Source organism: Cherax quadricarinatus, chromosome 83 (genome assembly GCF_038502225.1).
Source record: "Cherax quadricarinatus isolate ZL_2023a chromosome 83, ASM3850222v1, whole genome shotgun sequence".
Taxonomy (NCBI): Eukaryota; Metazoa; Arthropoda; class Malacostraca; order Decapoda; family Parastacidae; genus Cherax; species Cherax quadricarinatus.
In genome coordinates this window covers 5,587,065-5,605,095 of record NC_091374.1, presented here as the reverse complement: position 1 = coordinate 5,605,095, position 18,031 = coordinate 5,587,065, and the positions used below count along the sequence as shown (strand labels likewise).

Genomic DNA, 18,031 nt, shown 5'->3' with positions numbered 1-18,031 from the left:
AAATGGGATTAAATCTGGAGTATCTGAGAGAGTTAGAGCAAAGGAAGGGGTAGCAGTAATGTTAAATGATCAGTTATGGAAGGAGAAAAGAGAATATGAATGTGTAAATTCAAGAATTATGTGGATTAAAGTAAAGGTTGGATGCGAGAAGTGGGTCATAATAAGCGTGTATGCACCTGGAGAAGAGAGGAATGCAGAGGAGAGAGAGAGATTTTGGGAGATGTTAAGTGAATGTATAGGAGCCTTTGAACCAAGTGAGAGAGTAATTGTGGTAGGGGGACTTGAATGCTAAAGTAGGAGAAACTTTTAGAGAGGGTGTGGTAGGTAAGTTTGGGGTGCCAGGTGTAAATGATAATGGGAGCCCTTTGATTGAACTTTGTATAGAAAGGGGTTTAGTTATAGGTAATACATATTTTAAGAAAAAGAGGATAAATAAGTATACACGATATGATGTAGGGCGAAATGACAGTAGTTTGTTGGATTATGTATTGGTAGATAAAAGACTGTTGAGTAGACTTCAGGATGTACATGTTTATAGAGGGGCCACAGATATATCAGATCACTTTCTAGTTGTAGCTATACTGAGAGTAAAAGGTAGATGGGATACAAGGAGAATAGAAGCATCAGGGAAGAGAGAGGTGAAGGTTTATAAACTAAAAGAGGAGGCAGTTAGGGTAAGATATAAACAGCTATTGGAGGATAGATGGGCTAATGAGAGCATAGGCAATGGGGTCGAAGAGGTATGGGGTAGGTTTAAAAATGTAGTGTTAGAGTGTTCAGCAGAAGTTTGTGGTTACAGGAAAGTGGGTGCAGGAGGGAAGAGGAGCGATTGGTGGAATGATGATGTAAAGAGAGTAGTAAGGGAGAAAAAGTTAGCATATGAGAAGTTTTTACAAAGTAGAAGTGATGCAAGGAGGGAAGAGTATATGGAGAAAAAGAGAGAAGTTAAGAGAGTGGTGAAGCAATGTAAAAAGAGAGCAAATGAGAGAGTGGGTGAGATGTTATCAACAAATTTTGTTGAAAATAAGAAAAAGTTTTGGAGTGAGATTAACAAGTTAAGAAAGCCTAGAGAACAAATGGATTTGTCAGTTAAAAATAGGAGAGGAGAGTTATTAAATGGAGAGTTAGAGGTATTGGGAAGATGGAAGGAATATTTTGAGGAATTGTTAAATGTTGATGAAGATAGGGAAGCTGTGATTTCGTGTATAGGGCAAGGAGGAATAACATCTTGTAGGAGTGAGGAAGAGCCAGTTGTGAGTGTGGGGGAAGTTCGTGAGGCAGTAGGTAAAATGAAAGGGGGTAAGGCAGCCGGGATTGATGGGATAAAGATAGAAATGTTAAAAGCAGGTGGGGATATAGTTTTGGAGTGGTTGGTGCAATTATTTAATAAATGTATGGAAGAGGGTAAGGTACCTAGGGATTGGCAGAGAGCATGCATAGTTCCTTTGTATAAAGGCAAAGGGGATAAAAGAGAGTGCAAAAATTATAGGGGGATAAGTCTGTTGAGTGTACCTGGTAAAGTGTATGGTAGAGTTATAATTGAAAGAATTAAGAGTAAGACGGAGAATAGGATAGCAGATGAACAAGGAGGCTTTAGGAAAGGTAGGGGGTGTGTGGACCAGGTGTTTACAGTGAAACATATAAGTGAACAGTATTTAGATAAGGCTAAAGAGGTCTTTGTGGCATTTATGGATTTGGAAAAGGCGTATGACAGGGTGGATAGGGGGGCAATGTGGCAGATGTTGCAAGTGTATGGTGTAGGAGGTAGGTTACTGAAAGCAGTGAAGAGTTTTTACGAGGATAGTGAGGCTCAAGTTAGAGTATGTAGGAAAGAGGGAAATTTTTTCCCAGTAAAAGTAGGCCTTAGACAAGGATGTGTGATGTCACCGTGGTTGTTTAATATATTTATAGATGGGGTTGTAAAAGAAGTAAATGCGAGGGTTTTGGCAAGAGGCGTGGAGTTAAAAGATAAAGAATCACACACAAAGTGGGAGTTGTCACAGCTGCTCTTTGCTGATGACACTGTGCTCTTGGGAGATTCTGAAGAGAAGTTGCAGAGATTGGTGGATGAATTTGGTAGGGTGTGCAAAAGAAGAAAATTAAAGGTGAATACAGGAAAGAGTAAGGTTATGAGGATAACAAAAAGATTAGGTGATGAAAGATTGAATATCAGATTGGAGGGAGAGAGTATGGAGGAGGTGAACGTATTCAGATATTTGGGAGTGGACGTGTCAGCGGATGGGTCTATGAAAGATGAGGTGAATCATAGAATTGATGAGGGAAAAAGAGTGAGTGGTGCACTTAGGAGTCTGTGGAAACAAAGAACTTTGTCCTTGGAGGCAAAGAGGGGAATGTATGAGAGTATAGTTTTACCAACGCTCTTATATGGGTGTGAAACGTGGGTGATGAATGTTGCAGCGAGGAGAAGGCTGGAGGCAGTGGAGATGTCATGTCTGAGGGCAATGTGTGGTGTGAATATAATGCAGAGAATTCGTAGTTTGGAAGTTAGGAGGAGGTGCGGGATTACCAAAACTGTTGTCCAGAGGGCTGAGGAAGGGTTGTTGAGGTGGTTCGGACATGTAGAGAGAATGGAGCGAAACAGAATGACTTCAAGAGTGTATCAGTCTGTAGTGGAAGGAAGGCGGGGTAGGGGTCGGCCTAGGAAGGGTTGGAGGGAGGGGGTAAAGGAGGTTTTGTGTGCGAGGGGCTTGGACTTCCAGCAGGCATGCGTGAGCGTGTTTGATAGGAGTGAATGGAGACAAATGGTTTTTAATACTTGACGTGCTGTTGGAGTGTGAGCAAAGTAACATTTATGAAGGGATTCAGGGAAACCGGCAGGCCGGACTTGAGTCCTGGAGATGGGAAGTACAGTGCCTGCACTCTGAAGGAGGGGTGTTAATGTTGCAGTTTAAAAACTGTAGTGTAAAGCACCCTTCTGGCAAGACAGTGATGGAGTGAATGATGGTGAAAGTTTTTCTTTTTCGGGCCACCCTGCCTTGGATATATATATATATATATATATATATATATATATATATATATATATATATATATATATATATATATATATATATATATATATATGTTTACTGCAGCTAATCACCTAGTGTGTTATATTCAACAATTAGATAGTATTGTAGATGAATGGTTCACAGAACCGACACGTTGATAAATTAGACACATGTGCAACTCTTGGGTATCTTTATTAAGGAAACGTTTCGCCACACAGTGGCTTCATCAGTCCATACATAGGAGAAGCTTGAAGAACAGGAGGAGAATGAGGTAATCAGTCCCTCAACCTTGAGTCGATGTGGTCAGTCCATCAATCTTGAGTATTCTACTCAAGATTGATGGACTGAACACATCGACTCAAGGTTGAGGGACTGATTACCTCATTCTCCTCCTGTTCTTCAAGCTTCTCCTGTGTATGGACTGATGAAGCCACTGTGTGGCGAAACGTTTCCTTAATAAAGATATCCAAGAGTTGCAGATGTGTCTAATTTATCAATTATATAGTAGCTGGTCACGAGTTTTGGCGGTGGGAAGTACATTGTTTGCATTCTGAACGAATGCAGATGTGGTTAGGTGAGTCATTTGAACGCTGATGTCCATTTACTTCTAGTAAGATGGCTATGGAACGAGTGATGGCTAAAAGATTTCCTTCTTTGAGTAACTGCTACCTTGGTAGGAAATTGTCGATGTGTTAAAAAAATGTTGATAATTAATGTCTTCTTTCTCAACATATGCGTATCGCCTTCTCCCTCCATCGGCCTCTGCAACTGGTACAGGAGGCTCCAGACTGTCGAACTTGGCTCAGAGTTTACAACTCCAAAGTGGACACTGTAGCCTATGGCGTCAAGGACCTGACCCTCGTCGATACTCAGGTCAACACCATTAATCTTGTCGACCAACGGGATTTCATGGCCATCAATTCGACAATCAAGTCAGTAGAGGCTCTGGAATGGGAAGGCTACCGTGGGACAATCCTCAATACCTCTATCCAGCGTGTGAGTCACATCGTGGCCAAAGACAGCTGGTACATTCTGGAGAGCCATTTGGGCTTCGTTACCACTGAAGGGATGACATTTCATGCTCGCGAAATGTCCGTTATCAACACGACCATCTTACATGTAGCGCCACAAGGCCTGACGATCGACATCGGTGCCGTGTCCTTCACTAATGTAACCATAGACTTCCTGGAGATGAACGCCATTGTCATGACAACGCCAATGGGATTCCTGGCGTTGAACAATGTAACTATTATGTCGGCTTTCGCTCCGTGTATTGTCCTTCCTGATAAAGAGAAGATCTCCCTTACTAACGTGACGATCAAGGGTGTTCCACTCAACTACACCTCTCCGTACCTCAAGTTTCGGGACGACGAAAAGCTGTCTAGTTCCTTACCCATGCAAATAGAGTCTTTGAATGACTTGTGTTCCAGCAGCAGCACCACCCTCAGCTGCGACCTTAACAACGTTAATGAGGTAAGTTTCCGAGAGACAAACCTTGTAAAGGGTTAGCCTTGTAGCATACATTGTATACCTTGGTACTCTTAAGGTACTCTTGAGGGAAGCTTGACCCGAGGATTTGGTGTTACTCTCCATTTCATTGAATCATATTTGATTACCTTTCATTCTTACAATGTAACTAACGCAGAACAGTTGTAGCCCACACTGTGGGTATCTCTGTGTAACTTACAGAATAATACAGCCGCTCTGTATAAATATCCCCATAATATATCTCATATGTAATAATCTTGTCTCACACTGCGGGTGTGCCTGAAGCTAAAATAATCATCTTCAGAATACTATCATGAGAACGTGTGCATTTTTCAGACGGTGGTTGTGCATGGTGACAGTATCAAGCCATACCGAGTGTTGAACATACGCAATGCAAGGGACGTGCGGATACTGTCTCTCAATTGTGGCACGGAACTGCAGTTGCAGTGGTCTTCTGCCTTTCTTCCCCACATTCTCCCCATTACTAGTGGGGATTCCAAGCCCCCATGCACCATCGCCGTCAGCGCATGGCATTCCAAACTGGAAGTGGTGTCAGTAGCGCACATCGACACCATGAATATCTCTCACAGTACAGTCAGTAGGCTTCACGGAGGCCAACTGCAGAACCTGGTACTTGTCAATTCCACGGTGGAGGAGTTGGACGGGTTGCTGCTCTCAGGAGACGGAGCCTCGTGGCAAGACGTCTCCATTGGTTCCCTCTTCAACATCACCATTGTCTCTCCCATCTCTGCCAGCAAAGTCCGTCTGCGAGAGAAGGTGAGTAACTGGTTCCCTCTCACATAACTCCACCCTCGATTTGAGATATTATACGCGTGTACATTCACATTAAATTATATATATATTATATGAATGTACATGCGAACTGCGAGTTTGTGTCCCCACTGCAGTTTGTATGAACCTTACATATGTTGCAGGTTAGTGGTGGCTCTGTAACCGTGGATCACCCCAACAAAACTAGCGTCTTACAGCAGTTGAAAGCATCGAGGCTCGAGCGAAGGAGCTTCGTGGTACGCAACGGTAGCAAACTCATCGTCAGTGACATCTTGGGAATCATGGCAGCCAAGGACTCCATCGTCTTGGAAGAAGGTGCTACTCTCAACGTGATCAGGGGCAAGTTTCTCCTGCCGTCTTACGGTATCGTTTCCGCCACCTCCTTAAATCAGGTGCGCAGCTAAGGATATATATTTGTTAATGATTTTGGAGATCATTGCCCCAAGTCTCCTTAGTTAAAAATAATATAATAATAAAAAAAACCTATTAAGACACATACAGGAACTTAAATATATATTGAATGTAAGTAGTAATTAATATGCTCATCGTACACACAAAACAGATCAGCATTTCTGCCAGAGTGCAAAACGTTTAACATGCTTTCATTTCACACTTACATGACAAGAGTTAGTGGCGGCTCGTCCATAGGAGCTGCAGAGCTGCAGTCCCCCGAGATGCTCACTGCCAAACTTATGACTTCATCAATCTTACGCTAAAATAATTTGCAATTGACAAATATATTACAGGAAAAATCTGTTGTATATTGTTTTCAATGTATTTATAAGCGAATATTTTTTTGTTGAAATAAGATAAAAATGATTAAAAATAGAAATTTGATGCGGTACAATAGTATAGGTATTACTGGCGCTGCGAACCGCCATTGGACAAGAGTTCCCCTCAAGGAAGGTTCCTTGATGTTGGTGAGGGGCTCTTGATTTAGGGAATTGGATCTGTGCTCCAGTTCCCCGAATTAAACCTGAATGCCTTCCACATCCCCCCCCCCCCAGGCGCTGTATAATCCTCCGGGTTTAGCGCTCCCCCCTTTATAATAATAATAATAATAATGGACAAGAGGTAATTCCTTACTGTTGGGTGGATATGTCGTCCAATGTATTACCTAAGTTAGATTATCATTATTTAGACTAATGGGAACTCTTAAAATTTTACAAAAACAATGCATGACTAATGGAATTCCTTTTGAAAGATGTTTTTACAGTTATGGGATAAGGAAATAACTTAAAAAGTGCCTGACTGCAACTATACAAAAATACCACACTAAAAAAAAAGAGTAGAAATGGGTGAGCTTTTTTTTTTGTGTTCATGCAAACAGTTTTAAAATATCTCTGAGGATGTCTGAATGAACGCTTATCTTCAACATTCCTCTGATGTATAAACACACAAAAAAATCCTTGTAGAAATAAACTTATGAAACATTCCCCTAAAACTCCTCCTTTGCAGCAGTTAAACGTATTTCCGTGCATAGATCTGACTCATTTTATTCCCTGGTGTTGTTACTACAGGTAACTGCAGAAGAAATTAGCCTCTCTGACATCGTTAATATTAGAAGTCCACCGCTGTCTATAGAGAATATTAATAATCTCACCGTCACCAATGTCCAAAGGTCTCCTTTCTGCCACAAACTTCTGCTCTTTCATCAGATCTGCAACTTCTCCAGCGCTCCTGAGGTATGCAGTTCTCCACTCGTTGCAATATAACCTTAATTTTTGGGGTGGACCGGTAAGCCAGTGGAAGGCCTCGGTCAGATGACCAAAAGCTCCAGCTGTGGGTCATCTGACTAAGACCCACGTCAGTAAACACTTGTCCTGTTTCCCTATGAACCTTACCTACCCTAACCACCCATGATAGCAGTAACATGTTGCTAGGGATTGTTTGGTTGCACAAGTAAGATTAAACTCTAATCCTACATACATGGAGTCACATACATGGAGACCTATATTCATATATCCTGGGCCTCTTGAAGATGTTGCAGCACTACCTATATAGGATGACTGTTGATATCTATTACACTGGCGCTCAGCAATGACTAGGTGGACTTTTTTTAATAGATAAGATTTGTTCGGATTTTTAACTAGGGGGAGTTAGCCACTCAGGTAACCCAATAAAACCAGTGCGTCATCGAGGACTGTTTTATTTCCATTGTGGCCCTTTAACCTTGTTCTCCATATGCGACTAATGCCATTCGACAAACACCCAGGTACCTACTTACTGCTAGGTGAACATGGACAGCAGGTGTAAGGCGACTAATACCCAGGTGCCTACTTCTAGGTGAACAGGGACAGCAGGTTTAAGGTGACTAATACCTAGGTACCTACTTACTAATAGGTGAACAGGGACAGCAGGTGTAAGGTGACTAATACCCAGGTACCTACTTCTAGGTGAACAGGGACAGCAGGTGTAAGGCGACTAATACCCAGATCTCACCTTCAAGGACCATAACATTGTATCAATCGCATCTGCTAGAAAAATGACAGGATGGATAATGAGAACCTTCAAAACTAGGGAGGCCAAGCCCATGATGACACTCTTCAGGTCACTTGTTCTATCTAGGCTGGAATATTGCTGCACTCTAACAGCACCTTTCAAGGCAGGTGAAATTGCCGACCTAGAAAATGTACAGAGAACTTTCACGGCGCGCATAACGGAGATAAAACACCTCAATTACTGGGAGCGCTTGAGGTTTCTAAACCTGTATTCCCTGGAACGCAGGAGGGAGAGATACATGATTATATACACCTGGAAAATCCTAGAGGGACTAGTACCGAACTTGCACACGAAAATCACTCACTACGAAAGCAAAAGACTTGGCAGACGATGCACCATCCCCCCAATGAAAAGCAGGGGTGTCACTAGCACGTTAAGAGACCATACAATAAGTGTCAGGGGCCCGAGACTGTTCAACTGCCTCCCAGCACACATAAGGGGGATTACCAACAGACCCCTGGCAGTCTTCAAGCTGGCACTGGACAAGCACCTAAAGTCAGTTCCTGATCAGCCGGGCTGTGGCTCGTACGTTGGTTTGCGTGCAGCCAGCAGCAACAGCCTGGTTGATCAGGCGCTGATCCACCAGGAGGCCTGGTCACAGACCGGGCCGCGGGGGCGTTGATCCCCGAAACTCTCTCCAGGTAAACTCCAGGTGCCTACTTCTAGGTGAACAGGGACAGCAGGTGTAAGGTGACTAATACCTAGGTACCTACTTACTAATAGGTGAACAGGGACAGCAGGTGTAAGGCGACTAATACCCAGGTACCTACTTCTAGGTGAACAGGGACAGCAGGTGTAAGGCGACTAATACCCAGGTGCCTACTTCTAGGTGAACAGGGACAGCAGGTGTAAGGCGACTAATACCCAGGTGCCTACTTCTAGGTGAACAGGGACAGCAGGTGTAAGGCGACTAATACCCAGGTACCTACTTCTAGGTGAACAGGGACAGCAGGTGTAAGGCGACTAATACCCAGGTGCCTACTTCTAGGTGAACAGGGACAGCAGGTGTAAGGCGACTAATACCCAGGTACCTACTTCTAGGTGAACAGGGACAGCAGGTGTAAGGCGACTAATACCCAGGTGCCCACTTACTGCTAAGTGAACAGGGACAGCAGGTATAAGGAAACATCCGTGCCGGGGATTGAACCATGGACACTCAGTGTGTGAGGCGAGAGCGTTACTGGTTGTGTTTTAAAAATTGAATTATATAAAGAAAAACCCTTTTGGGGTGAGCATGGAAGATGGGAACAGGTATAGAGTAGGTGTTGTGTTTTGATAGGTATCAGTGAGTTGCAGCACTGTTATGTTTAGAAAACCTGTCTAGGTCATTCAAATATACATTAACATGAAAAGATTATGGTTGCACAATACAAATACACTTTATCCAAGCAAAAAGCTCTCGCTTCACACGGTGAATGTCCGGGTTCGATTCCCGGCGAAGGGCTGGAAACATCGGACGTGTTTCCTTACACCGGTTGTCTGTGTTCACCCATCAGTAAAATGGTCACCTGGGTGTTAGTGGACTGGTGTGGGTCGCATCCTGGGACAAAACTGACCTAATTTGTGGGAAATGCTCACCAGGCTGTGGCTCGTACGTTGGATTGCGTGCAGCCAGCAGTAACAGCCTGGTTGATCAGGCTCTGATACACCAGGAGGCCTGGTCACAGGCCGGGCCGTGGGGGCGTTGACCCCTGGAACTCTCTCCAGGTAAACTCCAGGTAATAAGAGACTTTCTGTACAGTAGTATCTCATTAATGTCAGCTATGGTCTGTACACCTTGTACATGTACTTGTAGTAAATAAAAAGATTATTATTATTATTATTATTATTATTATTATTATTATTATTATTATTATTATTATATTCCATATATGAGACGGAAAGGTAAATAAACACCTTTGTAAGGGACACATTATCAACAAAAATCAACCAGTCTCCCATTACAACAGTCAATCTGAACAGAAACATGATGACATTGTTACAATCCTCACACATAATATACACAGCATTAAACGCACACCTAAATGTAGTGGCTTTCTTTATATGTATGAATTCTGGTAATACCATGCTACTGTAGGTGCTAAATCTTAATATCAAATGACACTTGGAACATGACTAGAACATAGTATACACGAGGGCAGTTGACCTGACACACAGATGATCAAACTAAATGTAAATTATGTGATCAGGCATATGGTCACTGCCTTAATTGTCCACTTATTGAGGAATACAGAGACAGACAGTATAATAACCTATGTGACATGTCAAGATATCTTATTAATGAAAATAAGATACCAGATATACTAAGCAAATTTCCTAAATTTGCTTGTAACAGATAAGTGAACTATAGATGTGTAGATATAAATCCATATGTATTCCTGTTAACCCTTTGGGGCCTAGTTCCTAGGCCTTTTGTGTATCCATATGTTCTTGCACTACCGTCCACAGGATGGATGTGGGGTGCACAATAAACTATCCACTTCGGTGGCAAAATCTAAATCTAATCTAATCTAAGTTGACCTGACGAAAGTATTTATTTTTCAGGGTCAGGTTACTGTTGACCTGACGGAGGGTCAGTTCAGTCACCGAGCTATTGTCACATTTGCTGCCTCAGTTCTTATTTATCCTTCATGCATCGAGAAGGTAAGTGCATAAGTATTGTGTGGTTGGGCGAGTTAGACCAGCCTAGCATGGACTAATAGGTCTCCTATATTGTTCTTATAAAATTATTTATATCAACCATTATTATTATTATTATATTCGTGGGAAACCACTAAACAAGTCATAAAGGTCTTGGGGAATTGGAAGTAATCAGGCTTGATCCAGTTCCTTGAACCAAAAGCCCTTCAGCAATATAAAACTCCCCTACCTTTCAAGGATGTAGTAAGAACGAATATTAAAATCGTGAAAAAAGATTACGGACTACTGTTGAAGGGTTCTTGCTCCAGGAAACTGGAGCATTACGCCCTTCCTTGGATCATATCTGATTACCTCCCATGGGTTTAGCGTATCACCATCATCCTGATAATTGAGAGTCATTGTTGTGCTTTAAAACACCTGCCTCCTCTCAAAGGGGCTCTGGTGGCTGAAGCTCTCGCTTCACACGGCGAGGGTCTGGGTTCGATTCCCAGCCAGGGTAGAAACAATGGGCGTGTTTCTTTACACCTGTTGTCACTGTTCACTCATCAGTACAATGGGTACCTGGGTGTTAGTGGACTGGTGTGGGTCGCATCCTGGGACACTGACCTAATTTGCCAGAAATGCTCAGCATAACAAGCTGCTTTCTATATAGTAGTATGTCACTGATGTCAGCTATGGTCTGTATACCTTGTACATGTACTTGTAGTAAATACAGATATTATTTTATTATTATAGCTCCGGAAGACGCTATGTGATATTCGTCAATAATACTACGTACAAATCCTTATTGAAATTTATTTTCTGATTTTTTTTCAAGTCATTCTGAAATAAAAATGAAACGTTGCTGAACAAGCTACTTATGATGTCAAAAATTTTCTGTGTAGAGCTTTAACAATGACTTGATAAAGCTCTACAGAGCGTTTCCAAATAAAACCTTGTGCAACGTAATATCTTTTCTTCACTACAGTTTTCAGTATGCCGTTTCAATCCACAGCTCATCCTGATGGACGTAATTAATGCAACGACAGTGGATAATGGAAGGGATTGTCAAACATGGCTGGAGGCAACTGGTGTACACTTCGCCAACATCACCTCCGGTGTGTTGGACGTAACACTCACCTCCTGCAGCGTGGACCTGCTGGCACCTGACCGCACCCTCAGGGACGTGGACCTAGAGGGAAGCAAAGTAGCCAGAATATCTGGTGTTCATTGGACAGGATACACTGGAGTCTTCAATAATTCTCAGCTAGTGGAGGTGGGAGGTATGCAGGCCGACAGTCGCATGATAATGACCAATTCCACAGTAGGAACCTTCCTCGAAGGTGGTCTCACCATCGTAGCCGAGGGTATTATTTCCAACAGTACTATCAAGCAAGTTATGACTGACGGAATCACCATTAAAGGACTATCACATATGCAAGACGTCACCTTCGGCACACTGGCCAAGGGTGCTATTGTAGTCAAAGATGGCCTATTGTTGCTCTCCAATGTGTCAATCGGGACTGCAGATGAGGGTAGCATTGTAGCCAGCAAAAATGGTGGCGTATCTTTCCAAAACGTGACAGTAAGTGGCAAGACGGTCCACTGGCTCGGGTACCTGGCTGACCCTCTCTCACCCCTCAACCACTCCCTGGTACTTCTAAACAAACATTATAATGAGAGTAAGGAAAGTATTTCTGGCGAGACCAGTGCAAAACCACGAAAACAAGCCACCACCATCACTACAACCACCACTACTAGTACTACTACCACTTCCACCACCGCACTCAATAAGTCACCCCCAAAAGCTTCGTCAATAGTCCTGACTCCAACAACGTTATCCCGGGATGAAGTTCAGAGCTCCGTCACCCCAGATATGCTTGTGGCGTCATCAAGCTCCTCGTGGAAGTGGGCAGGAGCTGGAATTGGATTCTTCTTGGGGCTCCTGGTTGGATGCTGCATTTACATCACCGTCAAGGTTGTTCAGTAAGTTTTGTGATTACCTGTTATTTGTGATTACCTATTTAGTAATTACCTATTTAGTGATTACCTGTTTGGTGATTACCTGTTTAGTGATTACTTGTTTGTCATGTCCCGTCTTCAGTGTTTAATGTATCGTGGAACTAGTTAGCATTTCCAGTGCCTGTATTAATTTCCTACCGGCTACTTCAGTTATTCCTCTAGGAACTCTAGCTCATACGTCTACTTCTTTACTCACAATTCACTGGCATGAACAAACTCTCTTATAATTATTTGACTCCTAACATAGTCAGCTTCTACTGTGTCATTCATGTAGCAGTCACTACCTCATTCCGCTATTCTACATGTAAAATAAGCTTTCCCTTGAAGTCTCTGTGGTTCGGTGTGGTGTCCCAATTCTTCAGGGGAGCGGTGCCTTGATGCTGGTGAAGGGCTCTTGATCCAAGTGAAGGGTGAATCAAGAGCCCTTATCAACATTAAAGCACCTCGTTACCCTTGGAAGAGACTTAACTTGCATTTTCTGTTGTAAAGAAATCTTAGTGGCACTGTATAACAAAGGTATTCTACATATAGTTAAAAAATAATATGCAGTTCCAATAAAGCTTTCTCTGTACTTTTGTCTTTTCTTCATTATTACATACAAAATGTTGAATGTCTCTTTGCAGACCAAACAAGGGTCGACTAGTAATACCTACAGTGTTCTGGAGAGTGAAAGAGGACCATCAGGAGCTGCTACACGAGGAGCAATGTGCCGCAGAGCTGCCCACCATCAGAAAAGATCAAGGATATCATACTGTACCGGGTTCTGACGTCTTCTAGAGTGCCATCATTCAAGGCTCCAAGGTCTGCTATTATTATTATATTAACAAGGAAGTGCTAAAACCACAGGGGTCATAGAGCGCCTGGAAAAGGGGAGGTAATCAGGTTTGATGCGATGAAGGGGAGGGTAACTCCAATTCGTCAGATCAAGAGCCTCCACCACCATCAACATACCCCCTTAAAGAGTAGAGACGTATTAACCTAGTACTTTCATCTGTCATTCTAGTCGAATAGGTCGTTAATTAGCTGAGATGCAATCCTTGATTATCTTATGTTCTCAAGTATGTTGACCAAGTACTGGGAATCATCAGTCGTCCTGCACATCGCGGACTTTAACTTAATACCAATCATCTGTCATGGCAGGCTTTGTTTAGTTAAATATCACCAGTAACTTAGTGTTTAAAGCTGATGTGGAAGATCTTAATGACCACATCTAATGCAGTGTCAGTGACCAAGTATTGACCGTGAAATGTCTTTGCATGTCAGTCCTGTTCCCCAGTTCTGATAGCATCCTCCTCAAGGGAGGTTCCTTGATGCTGTTGAGGGGCTCTTGATCTAGGGAATTGGATCTGTGCTCCAGTTCCCTGAACTGAGCCTGAATGCCTTCCATCCCCCCACAGGTGATGTATAATCATACGGGTTTAGCGCTCCCCCATGATTACAATAATAATAATAATAATACTAATCTGATAGCATCCTTCCTTTGGATGAAACCTGATTAACATCCCAAGGTAGAATAAGTCTGCATCCTTGGATCAAGAGTCCCTCATCATATTATGTAGTGTCTCATATTATTAATATTTAATAGAAATGTTATGGAGACATTTGGGTATTTTTAAAATGGTTGATCCTATAGTATTTTAAAATGTGTTTGTTAGGTTTAAGGCCTATTGTGTATATGGGTCATTGAGGCCATAATCATCTTGTACACTACCATAATTAATATATTAATCCCTAAAATAGGGATTATATTGCATTCAGTGTATATACACATGCAAAACAAGCCACTAAGGGATGAAAAAAATGCAAGCTCTAGGCTTTTCTAACTTTTATGAATGCTTCTTCAGGAGCATTGCAACAGCTTTTAATCGCCTGTTTGCGAACTCGTTTTTTTTTTTTACACAGGGTTTAACAAGGTTAGGTTAAGGTTTTTATTGCCTGTTTGCGATCTCTCTCTCACACACAGACCAGGAGCTGAGTCTCGACCCTGCAACCACAATTAGGCGAGTACACACATACACACACACTCAAACATACCACACACAACAGGTCAAGTGTCAGTCAACAAGTGCCTTTTAGCAATTAGTAACTGCACACACACAGGGATATATAAAACTCTTGGTGTATATACCCTGATTTTTAATATCTGTATCTGGAGGAAGGTTCCTATATAAATCATGTATAGAGGTTAAGTCATGCTCATTTTGCTTGTTTAATTCAACCAATGGTGTCCATGAAACAATTTGAAATAAAACATGAATGCGAAAATTTATGAGTTTTACATAACCTTAAACTTAAAATTGAGATATGTGTAGTTCTCCCAGAAGACAGGGCCCTTGTCTCACTCACTTTTCCAGAAAAAATAGGAGTGCCCTAATGCTGCTTTTGCTTTTGGATCAAGGAACAGGCATTTCTGAGATTAAGTTGGTTTACCTGAATGATTATTATTATAATCATGGGGGACTGATAAACCCACAAGGATTATACAGTGCCTGTAGGGGGGGGGGGGTGGAGAGGATGGAATGTATTCAGATTCAATTCAGTGTGCTGCCCTCTAATATTCCTACCTGCCTACCCTCTCCTGTGACCTAGAAACTGTCAGCTTCTCAAGACTCAAGATCTCAACTACCATGAGACCGATGCTTACACAGCTTGCTCTTCCTGTTTTCTCCAAGTTTGTCCCACGAGCGCCTAGCAGCTGGGTTAAGCCCTGGCTCTTTTTCTTCGAGTGTGGACACTCCTCTCCATCGCTACTCTTCGCTTATCCCGTCTTCCCAGCTCACCCCACATGGAATCTTACCTAAACTCTCTTGATCTTGGGAATGGCAGCACAGATCCAATTCCCTAGATCAAGAGCCCCTCACCAGCATCAAGGAACCTCCCATGAAGGTTTACCTGAATGATAAATTTCACAATGTCTGATATTAACTCCAATAATTTGGATTATTTTTGTAAGATAATTTGCAATAATGCATTTTGGGCAACTAATCATAAGACATACCATATTTTGCGGCTCATAAGAAGTAGCTAATAAGACTTGTTTTAGTTTCAATGGCTCAGCGTCAGACATAACTAGGCGAGCTACAGCCCACCCCACACCCCAGACTTACAGCTCCCATCACTGACCTTCAGTTTATAGGACGTAGTGTGGTTTTTGGAGACATTTTATGAAAAGAACGTCTTATAAGCCGCGAAATACAGTACACATGCTACTTAAGCATTTGACATAACGTATTATGTAGGACTTCTTGTACTGTTAACTACAGTCATAAGTACAATAAGAAGGGTAGCTAATGACAGTCATTTACGAAGAGAATTACATATTGTTTAAACTAGTTCAAAGAGCTTTAGTTTTGTGGAGTGAATAAAAATGGTGAAGATACAAAAAGTTACTTAGATTACAAGGACCCTCCCTTGAGGGGTTTAGAGGTTATATAGCACTTTGGAAATGGGGAAAGGAGGGCAATCATATTTGATCTAATGAAGGAATGGTTCCAATTCCTTGGATTAATAGCTCTTTACTGCCATCAAGGCACCTCTCCTGAGAGGAGTGTCAGTTAAGACATCAAGAAGTGCTGCAGCACCTCTGATTTCAGAGAAACAGGAATGCAAAGAAAGCATGTCAGGGCATTAGAGTTGTCAGAGATGAAGTTGATGCAGATGAGACCAAAATGTAATTCCAAGCATGGTCTAAGATGGCTAAGATTTTCACATCCCATCTTTAAAATATAAAATAAAATAAAATATAAAATAAACAGTGTAATGGTATGTACAGTGGAACCTCAAGTTTTGGCTGTAATCCGTTCCAGAAGCTCGGCCGAAACTCAAATTGTTCGAAAGTCAAAGCAATATTTCCCATAAGAAATAATGTAAATCCAATTAATCCGTTCCAGACACCCAAAAATATTAAAAAAAAAAACTTTTAAAGAATAACTATAGTTTTACAAATACAAAACAATTATAAATACATATAGTACTTAAATGACTAATGAAATAGATAAATACACATTTAAAATCACATTTACATACCTTTATTGAAGACTCTTGTTGGCGTATGGAAGACAGGGAGGACTTATTATTGTTTGGAAGGGGAATCCCCATCACAACATCAGCTTCCTTGATTTCTTTTTTCTTCGCCAGGATGGAAATGATGGTTGATTTGTTTTTGCCATGCATCTTGGCAAGCTCAAGCACATGCACACATAACTATAAACATGCAAGTATAACTATAAAAAAAAAGAAATTACAAATCATCGTTTATTTTATCCTTTATTGTTCATGACTATCATACAATATTAAAAACAAAATTTACACAAGTTTGGCCAGTACATACAAGAATTTTATTACAGCCACAATACAAATTTTAATCCTTTACAAATACAGATCAAATATAGGAATGTATATGTGAAGTTAAAACCAGAATGTTGTGCTATTTCAAAAATAATTTTTTTTTGTCAATTGCAAATAAAATTTGGTTGGATTTCAATTTAAGCAGCAAGAGAAACTTCTCTGATTTTATCAACCTTGCACTCTCAAGTTCCTCTTAATTTGTTATCTGTATGTTTATTATTTTATTTTAACACATTGGCTTTCTCAATTGATACCCTTATTTTTTATAGATGTGCAGTGAGGATATTAACCCTTTCAGGGTCCGTCCCGTAGATCTACGGCTTTACGGTGAGTGTCCAAACCGTAGATCTACGCCATGAGCTCAGCTCACTCTGATAAACTGTGAGTGGTACATTTGGGCCTAGATATGAGAGAATACATCTATGTGGTATGTGTGCACCACATAAAACAGATCCTGCAGCACACTGTGTATGAGAGAAAAAAACTGAAACCATGATTTTTCGATTAAAACAGCGACTTTGCAGTGTTTTTTCGTATGTTTTTTATAGTTGTATTTGCAATTTCTTGGTCTCATTTGATAGAATGGAAGACATATTACAGAAATAGAGATGATTTTGATTGGTTTTAGCACTGGAAATGGCTTGAAACTGAGCTCAAAGTAGCGGAAATGTTAAATTTTTGCCGATATTCAAGAGTAAACAAACGACCTCACACATCTAATACACGTCGGCTGGTGGGTCTAATATACATTCACAAATATGGTGATGATATTTATACAATTATTACTGTATTGCATAACAGTAAATCTTCTATTTTTTGGTGTGAATAAAAATTCATTATGTGAATAAAAAATAAAAATGGAATTTATTTGTAAAGCCTCAAAATGAAACTAATGAATAGAGGAAATGTTAGTTTAGTTCCAGGAATACCTACATTGTTTATTCTGGAGCCTATTTTGAAATTGGAATATTTTGAACTTTGTGTTAAATTGGCCAAATTAACAATTTCCGATCACTTTAATTTGTAGTTGAAACAGTTGACTTGGCGATTTCTTGTGCTCAATCGATAGAATAGAAGTAATACTAGTGAAATAGCTAAGAATTTGGTTGATTGGAATAATGTAATTGGCCTAAAATGGGAGTCAAATTCGGCAAAATCGCCGATTTGTAAATATCGCTGACACATCAAAATTCGCGAGAGCATAATTTCGTCAATTTTCCACCAAATTTCGTACTTTTTGTTTTATTACC

General features: G+C 41.2%; 1 protein-coding gene across 1 annotated transcript; it reads left to right on the top strand.

The window, feature by feature from the left end:
- Positions 1 to 3,788: 3,788 nt before the first annotated feature.
- Positions 3,789 to 14,699, top strand: LOC128702189 (uncharacterized; the record flags this gene model as incomplete). The annotated part of the gene is given in 7 exon segments (XM_070102764.1): positions 3,789 to 4,484; positions 4,836 to 5,276; positions 5,435 to 5,683; positions 6,812 to 6,976; positions 10,338 to 10,436; positions 11,428 to 12,398; positions 13,058 to 14,699. Coding segments are annotated over 7 exon segments (2,775 nt in total), but the record flags the coding sequence as incomplete, so codon positions are not given.
- Positions 14,700 to 18,031: the final 3,332 nt, after the last annotated feature.